The sequence below is a fragment of the Daphnia pulex genome, chromosome 10, assembly GCF_021134715.1.
Source record: "Daphnia pulex isolate KAP4 chromosome 10, ASM2113471v1".
Taxonomy (NCBI): Eukaryota; Metazoa; Arthropoda; class Branchiopoda; order Diplostraca; family Daphniidae; genus Daphnia; species Daphnia pulex.
The window spans coordinates 7,775,025-7,783,509 of record NC_060026.1 but is presented as its reverse complement, the minus strand read 5'-3'; the positions used below and the strand labels follow the sequence as shown (position 1 = coordinate 7,783,509).

The 8,485-nt window shown below is 41.6% G+C and overlaps 3 protein-coding genes across 3 annotated transcripts; 2 read left to right on the top strand and 1 right to left on the bottom strand.

Moving 5' to 3' along the window:
* Nucleotides 1-306: 306 nt before the first annotated feature.
* Nucleotides 307-3,015, bottom strand: LOC124204244 (cartilage oligomeric matrix protein-like). Its single transcript, XM_046601290.1, has 4 exons — nt 2,744-3,015; nt 1,972-2,647; nt 1,656-1,893; nt 307-1,284 (listed from the first exon to the last, which is right to left on the bottom strand). Exons 1-4 carry the CDS (start codon nt 2,998-3,000, stop codon nt 1,187-1,189), a joined length of 1,269 nt encoding a protein of 422 aa, XP_046457246.1. The 5' UTR covers nt 3,001-3,015; the 3' UTR covers nt 307-1,186.
* A 40-nt stretch (nt 3,016-3,055) lies between these two features.
* LOC124203478 (compound eye opsin BCRH1-like) lies at nt 3,056-3,569 on the top strand. The gene is made up of 2 exons (XM_046600153.1): nt 3,056-3,218; nt 3,290-3,569. Exons 1-2 carry the CDS (start codon nt 3,208-3,210, stop codon nt 3,567-3,569), a joined length of 291 nt encoding a protein of 96 aa, XP_046456109.1. The 5' UTR covers nt 3,056-3,207.
* A 909-nt stretch (nt 3,570-4,478) lies between these two features.
* On the top strand, nt 4,479-5,489 carry LOC124203477 (failed axon connections homolog). Its single transcript, XM_046600152.1, has 5 exons — nt 4,479-4,709; nt 4,780-4,976; nt 5,045-5,226; nt 5,290-5,406; nt 5,485-5,489. Exons 1-5 carry the CDS (start codon nt 4,560-4,562, stop codon nt 5,487-5,489), a joined length of 651 nt encoding a protein of 216 aa, XP_046456108.1. The 5' UTR covers nt 4,479-4,559.
* Nucleotides 5,490-8,485: the final 2,996 nt, after the last annotated feature.

The window sequence follows — 8,485 nt, the reverse complement described above, 5'->3', positions numbered from 1 at the left end:
GAATAGGCTAACGTCCAAAGTTGCAAGTTTTATTTAAGCAAAAAAAATGTGGACACGAATTGGTGATTGCTATAGCATGGCGGCTTATGGAGTTTCGCCGGAGTTATTACTAGTTTTAATTTTTCTCATTTCACTATTTCAGTCCAGATCCCGTTCATAATTGGATAATAACTACATTCCTTCGTTTATCAGGTGAGATTTTCGTGTTTATTTCCCATCGATAGTCATGATATTCATTAAAAAATCATTAAATCAACGTTTGTAGTGCTTCATTAAAGAATCCTGGTGAAAGTAATACTCAACTTATGGATTAGGCACTGTTGTATATTTCGGAAAAAAAGCCATTTTGTAGTTACATCGTTTTCTGGCAGTGTGACGCTACAGCAGCGTATTTGAAACCCTTGTAACAAAATTGTAGCGTGCGCGCATGAATGATGATATAGAGAGCTTGGAGGTGGTTTCATTTGTTTGTTTGGTTGGTGTGTTGTTGAGGGAGGAAAGAGGAAAAAAAGGCATATATATTCATAATGAGCAAGCATTGATTGTGAAAGGGATCCAGGGAACCAATATTTCCCTTTGTTTTCTTTTTTCGTTTTCTGCTTTCAGTGATTGCGATATACATTGATATTAATACGCTGCTTTTAGAAAAAATAGTGTTGGTTACAAGCTGGTTTTGACCTCCTCCACCACATCGTCGTTGATACTACAAATTTTAAAACATTCTCATTTCCGAAATTCATTTAAGACAATAAGAAAAATATATTCAAAACGTGGGATCAAAAAAAAATAAAAATAAAAATGTGCATGTACTTTTTTGTACGTGTTTTTTCTTCTTCTTTCCATATTTCGTTATTCTTGTGTTTATATGTGTTAACTATTGAACGAAAAATGAAAAATGGCAGGCTGGGATTGCGTCTTCCCATTTTGAAAACCAACAAAAAGCCAAACAAATTCATATTAACCATGAAAAAACAAGAATCAGAATTTTCTCTACACACGTCGTCGACTTGTTTTTTTTTTTTTTTTATGATTTCCTCTTCAAATGGCTTTATTTCATTGTTCTCTTGGAGGAATTTGTGAAGAGTAAGATGCTGATTTCTTTCGTTTGATTATCTTTTCTTTCTATTTCTTTTGTTTTGTTTTTGTTCCATTTTCGTGCAGCAATTTTAAATTGGTTTTTCCCGGCTCAGTTGGCGGAAAGACTCGGTGCCCGTGTGCGGTCCACCTGTACCTCCTTCTGCAGTCGGGGTGGAAGTTCCTTGTAGATGGCTTCAGACACGGCGTCTATAGATTAGAATTAAAAGTAAAAAGAGACAAATCAGATTAAGAAATAAAAAATGATAAGTGCTGTATCCAAGCAGACGAGAATCGATTCAAATGACGTTCAAAGCCTGCTAAAAATGTCAACTAGCATGGCACTTGATAACATTCCTGTAACTGCAAACACACGCACATTTTTGGCTAGGTTAAAAAAAAATTGTTTCAAATCTGTTGCCAAATTAAGCACGAGGGACCATAATTTATCAACACAGCATCACGCGGGTGTCACATAAATGATGTCAAACTCATAAAAAATCATAGACGTCATTTCATATGCATACCGACCATTTAGTTTGAATTATTCAATACAAGAAATGTTGGGGTTAATGACTTACCGTTGCATCGGTAAACCAAATCGGACCAGATGATCATCTCCTGCGAGAAGCAGAAGACACCCAATCGACCGCCCTTTAGGGTAGAGTCAAAGACGTTGCCCGAATCGGCCACCATATTTTCTCCTTCGAAGATACGCAGACGGATCAAGACGATCTTGGGCCGATGGAGCAGCAGCCAGCGGTAGGCCACCTTCTCCTTCCATCCAACGTTGCGGGGATCTTTCCACAGCAATTTCAACTGATAATCACGTTACGATTCGATTATTAATCTCAAAAAATTATTCTGGCTCTATTTTTGTATAGTTACTGTATATACCTGATTTTCGGTGTCGCCCGTGTTCCAAAGCGAGTTCCTCATCATCTGACCCGGTCCTGTATTAGACTTGACCAATTTGAGCTGGATGCCGGGCTCGGCGACGGCCCGGAAAGGTGTTGCCTGCCAGTAGGTCTGCGTGTTCTTCTTCCACATGATGGTGTAAAAATGAGCGTTGTCCTGATAGCTGAAAATAAAGCCAACATAGTCGTCGTCGATCTCGGTGTCAACGAAGAATGTGCCCTCAAAGTCGACTCCGCCGAAGCGATGGAAGCCGACGGCCAAACCCGGATCGCTGTTCATCGTCTGGACGATTTCGGCGCCTTTGTTGTAAATGACCCAGTTGGGATCGATCTGGGAATCGCCCTCCGGATCGAGGATGACCGTCTGGTACGTGCGGAAGTCGGTGGCGTAGATCTTTGAGTTGTTCGGGCAATTGTCCAAGAAATCGGGCACGTTATCCGCATCCTGATCGTCCTGGCAAGCGTCTCCGACTCCGTTGCGGTCCGTATCCACCTGATCGGGGTTATAGACGATCGGGCAGTTGTCCTTCTCGTTGCGGATGCCATCGTTATCGGCATCCGGATCGCAGTCGTCACCCAGGCCGTCGTTATCGGCGTCACGCTGGTCGCTGTTGGGAATTGTTGGGCAGTTGTCCAAAGAGTCCTGGATACCGTCCCTGTTTTGTGTTAAAAAAAGAAACAAAGAAGCAATTTGAAAAATATTTTTCCATCAAGATAACGATCGCCGTTTTGAAAAAAACAAATGTTGTTACTTGTCACGATCGATGTTTGTGTCGCAGACGTCGCCGACCAAATCGCTGTCGCTGTCGAATTGATTGGGATTGGGCGTATTGGGACAGTTGTCGCAAGCGTCGCCCAGGCCGCCGCCATCCGAGTCGCGTTGATCCGGATTGGGTGTCTTGGGGCAATTATCACGAGAATTGAGAATTCCTGCATAGTTGCTTTTCGGATACAGCCAAATTATCACGTTAACCAGTAAGTACAAAAACGTTACGAGAAATGTTGTCATAAGCAAGAAAAAAAAACTATTCTACTTTTTTCAAATTCTACACCAAAAGTAATCAGCTGGGATCATTACAATGTCATCGTTAATGGCCTGAAGGGAACTCCATTGTCTTTCGGCAAAGCTGCCGGATTAATTTTATTCAATTGGATCTGGTCTTTTGTCTGGGCCCTTTCACCCCTCGTCGGATGGGGCCTTTATGCCCTGGATGGAATGTTGGGAACGTGAGTTATTATTATTATTGCGGTAAAATCGAATCTAGCTCTGTATTCTTTTTCTATAACATTTTCCAAAGGTGTTCCTTCGACTCTTACACCCTAACTATGAACCACAAGAGCTACATCCTTGCGTCCTGTTTCTTCCAGTTTGGCGGTCCCATTATTGTCATTGTCGGCTGTTATTTCTTCATCGTCAAGGCCGTGTTCCATCACGAAGAAGAATTGCGTCAACAAGCCAAAAAGATGAACGTGACATCGCTGAGGAACAACTCGGAGCAAGACGCCGTTACGGCCGAAATGCGCATCGCCAAGATCCCCGTCATCAACATCACGCGGATAATAGTGTATTTATTATAATAGTGTATTATCACTATTGATCGATCCTGGGAATCAACTGGATTTAGTTGTCGTCGACTTCCAGACAACGCAATTATTTCTTCCTCCTTGTTTCCTTTTTCTTTCTTCCCTTTTTTGCATTTACGAGCCATCTCTTTTACAGATTACTTTTGCCCATCTCCACAGTCGACAATATCGACCGGGCACACAAGGACTCTTCTCTCTTCCACTCTCTCGCAAGGCTGGCTACATTCCCAGCCCATGCACAAGCAGGAAACTAAAATCAGTTGATTTAGCGCCTACATTTGAAAACATCCGCGCTGGCGCCATTTTGCGACGACGAGTCACGTTCGAAATGCGCGCCCATTTGATTGAGCTCGCAGGAATTCAGCCTGCGACTGTAAAAAAAATGACGATATAACGACCAAGGCGGACGAATGTCGTCCGGGTACGAATGCGACAGCTCGTCGTGTCGTCGCCGGATGATTCGCGCGCCATCATCTCATTTGAAAAACAAATTCGTTTCGATTATCGCCCCGTCAAACGCGCGGAATTCCCATCAACCCCCAAAGTTACAGGGAACGGACAATCGCGGATCTATATGTATAATACATATCCACGTAATAATGTCGACGTGTTTTATTGATGGAACCACATAAATCACCGGGGAAATAATGAGAAAGCGACACGGATCGTGACAACGTCGGACCCACTCTGGAATAAGTTTGAGTCCTGGACACTGGACACTGTGAAAAACTGGGTAGTAGTCGCGGGGAATGTACTATCTAACGTTATCACAGCGTGTGTTACGCAATCAACCGTGCTATACACACACAGGACTTTGAATCGAGTTGAATAGATTGGTTTATAGAGACTGCAAGTCACAGTAAGTAAACAGATCGTAATCAGTGCGGGATGCTGCTGGTCTATATAGACACACACAACGTCAACATTCATTCAAGTATTAACGCTGTCGCCAAGTGCGTCGGTCGACATTAAAAACAAAAAAACATGTCCGGCTGTAAGAAGAAAGAGAAATTTCCCGTGGCCAAAGATGTCGTCCTCTTACATCAACTCGACCGGGGAATATTCACGCCGAGTATTTCACCGTTCCCGTTGAAATTGGAAACTTACATGCGCATGGCCGGCATATCTTACGAGGTACAAAATTTAATTCATCTTCTCATTTTTTAAAAATTCAATTCGATTCATTAATTCGCTGGATATTTAGAACGATTTTAAAAATCCTATGGGACCTAAAGGTAAAACCCCTTGGATGACTTTCAACGGCAAGGACTATTGCGATTCTGAACTGTGTCTTGAACTGTTGGCTTCCAAGTTCCAGAAAGATTTCAGTTCGCATTTGACGGCTGAAGAACGAGCCATCGCCCGGTCGTTTCAAATCATGACGGAAGAGCATCTCGACTGGTAACTTTAATTTCAGCCAATTTAAAAATTAAAAAAGTGAATTAATGATCGATTTCGAAGGGTCCTAGTTCTCTGGCGATGGGTTTACACCAAAGGGAAAACCTTGTGGGACGTTCAGATGAATTTGCCGACGGGATTGCGTTTGGTGATGCCGCTGGAGGTGCGTCCGCCCAAGGAATGGGCCGGCACAACAAGGACGACGTCATCGAAATGGGCCGGAAAGATTTGCGTGCCATTTCCGATTATCTCGGTATCATCATTATAATAACAATACAGATTAACCCACCTACACTGCATACATAATTATGTCCAGGAACGAAACCTTATTTCACGGGGGAGAAACCCACCGAAATGGATTGCGCCATGTTCGGCTGTTTGGCCCAATTAGTGTGGAGCATGCAGGGATCACCTTACGAGGAACAAATGAAAGGTACAATATAATCGAGTATAATACATACTGCTGGATAAAATGAAAAAACAAAACAAAAACGATCTGAAATTTTCGCAGGATAATTTGTCAATTTAAAAGAATTTTGCGAACGAATGAAAGAAAAATTCTGGCCCGATTGGGACCAATGTCTCTCACCTCCCAGACTGAACGTTTCGTGAACACTCTCGAAATAAATTCGCTCTATTTTGAAATTCAAAAGCAGACTCAAATGAAGTTTTAGTTAGTCGCTCGACGAAGGAAGATAATCCCGTTAATTCAAATATTATAGAGGGGCCTTGACGGTCTTGTATTTCATTTGTGATCCTTTACCGTCTCGTGTAATCTGTCAGAGTTGGATGAAAAGGCGATTTTGAAGCAGGAGATCTAAAGTTTCCCCACGATTATGAACGACTACCGTAGCAGACGCACATTTGAGACGTGCTTCCAGAAACCGGCTGTCCGGAAGGATAATTCCACTTGACAAGACTCTGCTGCTGGATCACGGCAACAGCTCGTCACAGGGAAAATAACAGCATCGGTTATAAATATACGCCATCGAATGGGATCGTTGAGACCGAATGGGGGACGTGAATGGCAACCGCAGTAACCAAATAGATTCGGGCGACCTATTTCGCTGACTACTAGACTGTGAAATTGGCTGTTAAACGGAGAAGTACTTCTCTCTCTATTTACACACTTAAATGTCTTATATATAACAAATCGAATCGAAATAGAACGGCAAAGTGACCAGCAAGAACCATCGGCTTTAGACGGGGCTGTATCTCTTGAAGAATCGATTTTCAATTATCCACTGGGAGTGAGCAACACTCGCACGAAATGACATGAACAAGGACGACACTTTCTCCGATTCCCTTTTTATTTTTTCCCCTCTACCCGCGATGTAAGGTTCTCACGGGACAAGCGGAGAAGATTTTTGTCTCCGTTACTTTTATTATTCCGGTCGGCACTTGTAACGGGCAAGAACATCAACAGAGCTTCTTTGTGTTGTATATCTCGACATCACTTTGATGTAAAACGGTTATTTTTCGATCCTGCCCCGAAAGAAATGTTACGTAAGATGCAATTCTGCTCTGTTGTTGACTATTCGCAAGTGCAATAAACAATGGTCGGATGTGTTCAAATGTTTTGATTTCCACCTTAGTTTTGCCGATGCGGAAGGTAGGATCTTGTTTACTTTACCGTATAATAGAAACTCGGTTCGTTTTACTGTACAAACAGTCGAGATAGTTTTGTTTGGGTATCGGGAGTATAGGTCAACATTAGACATTAAAACAAACGACGGAGCTGTGCGGTGTGGCGGCAGGTCCCTCTCGGTCATAGAATTTCACTTTACTTGAAGTGTTTAAATAAAGTTCAAATATTTTTTGAATTTACAAATATTTGTAAATTCCATTTTTTTTAATTGTTTATAGCCACTGAGAAAAGTTGTGAGGTAAAAAACCGGGCCTGACCTGCAGTCGTTAGTAATTAAATGAATCCTAACTGAAAACTGAGTCAACAAAAACGTCAAAACGTTACAAGAGAAAACAATTCCAGCAGTCAACCACCTAACTCAATAATAATCGTACTCTTGCAGCCTAATAAGTAACGATTTATAATCAACGCCACCCAATAGTCCAAAAAACGAAGAGTAGAGATAATTTGATTCCTACCTTCAAGCCTGGGAAATACGGCCAGGCATCCACAGTGGCTCCATCCGCTGAAAAGTTGCATCCACCAGGCTGGATTAGGGAAAAGGGTGTCCAAGTGAATACACCCACATTCACATGGGCGTACACGAGGACAGAGGAGATTCAAAGGAGAGGGAAGAAGAAATGAGTAGTCCGACATCGGTGGATGTCGCATCATGCATGCATGCATTGTGCATGATGCGACATGCATCATTAAAAATACCTAGCAGGTCAGAGGAATAAAAGTAATGAAAATCATTACCCGAGTGATGGTGAGACTGAGATTGTTGCTGTTGGTGACAGGTGAATAGCAGCACAAGCAAAACTTGCATATCTTGCTGTTGTTGATGGCTGACTCAGGTCTAAAATAAGCACAAAGGGATAGGTTACATAACAAACTGCCATACAGTCCCCTCCATAAGTATGGGATCACCCCGCGCCGTTCCATAAGGCGGCGTGTATTTTTCTAGTTGGTTTTTCGGGTGGTAAAAAGTGAAAAAATGACATAAATTCACAAAACTTGGAATTTATGTCATTTTACCTCTTTTGTTTTGTCTGAATTTTTTTCAGATTTTTTCGTTCATGGGATAGGCCTCTAAAAGTGGCTCCGAAAGTATCGGATCACTCCGACGCCAACCATGTTATCTTATGACCCGAACTTGTTTTTCACATAGCTTTTTATATATTTAATTTTTAAGAAGGAATTTTTATTTTCAAACCGTGTATACACTACTCTTTCATAAACTAACTGTGAGTTTTGCATAATGATCCGAATTTTTTTCGAATTTTCCCAGATTTATTCGTTTCCCAAGTTTCTGAAATCAGAGACTGCAGAAGACTTCATTTACGGTTTACAACCTCTATCAGCTGGCGTAGGCAGGAAAATTAGTAGTCGTTTCTATACACCACTGGCGCTCTGCTACCTTTTTTACTTAAGGGGCGTATAAAAACGACACTAATTTTCCTGCCTACGCCAGCTGATAGAGGTTGTAAACCGTAAATGAAGTCTTCTGTAGTCTCTGATTTCAGAAACTTGGGAAACGAATAAATCTGGGAAAATTCGAAAAAAATTCGGATCGTTATGCAAAACTCACAGTTAGTTTATGAAAGGGTAGTGTATACACGGTTTGAAAATAAAAATTCCTTCTTAAAAATTAAATATATAAAAAGCTATGTGAAAAACAAGTTCGGGTCATAAGATAACATGGTTGGCGTCGGAGTGATCCGATACTTTCGGAGCCACTTTTAGAGGCCTATCCCATGAACGAAAAAATCTGAAAAAAATTCAGACAAAACAAAAGAGGTAAAATGACATAAATTCCAAGTTTTGTGAATTTATGTCATTTTTTCACTTTTTACCACCCGAAAAACCAACTAGAAAAATACAC

Coding starts and splice junctions, on each gene's coding strand:
- LOC124204244 (XM_046601290.1), bottom strand. CDS start 3,000: ATGACAACATTTCTCGTAACGTTTTTGTACTTACTGGTTAACGTGATA. Junction 2,648..2,743: donor ACAAACATCGATCGTGACAA/GTAACAACATTT, acceptor AACACAAAACAG/GGACGGTATCCAGGACTCTT. Junction 1,285..1,655: donor TTTGGTTTACCGATGCAACG/GTAAGTCATTAA, acceptor TCTAATCTATAG/ACGCCGTGTCTGAAGCCATC.
- LOC124203477 (XM_046600152.1), top strand. CDS start 4,560: ATGTCCGGCTGTAAGAAGAAAGAGAAATTTCCCGTGGCCAAAGATGTC. Junction 4,977..5,044: donor ACGGAAGAGCATCTCGACTG/GTAACTTTAATT, acceptor GAAGGGTCCTAG/TTCTCTGGCGATGGGTTTAC. Junction 5,227..5,289: donor TGCCATTTCCGATTATCTCG/GTATCATCATTA, acceptor AATTATGTCCAG/GAACGAAACCTTATTTCACG.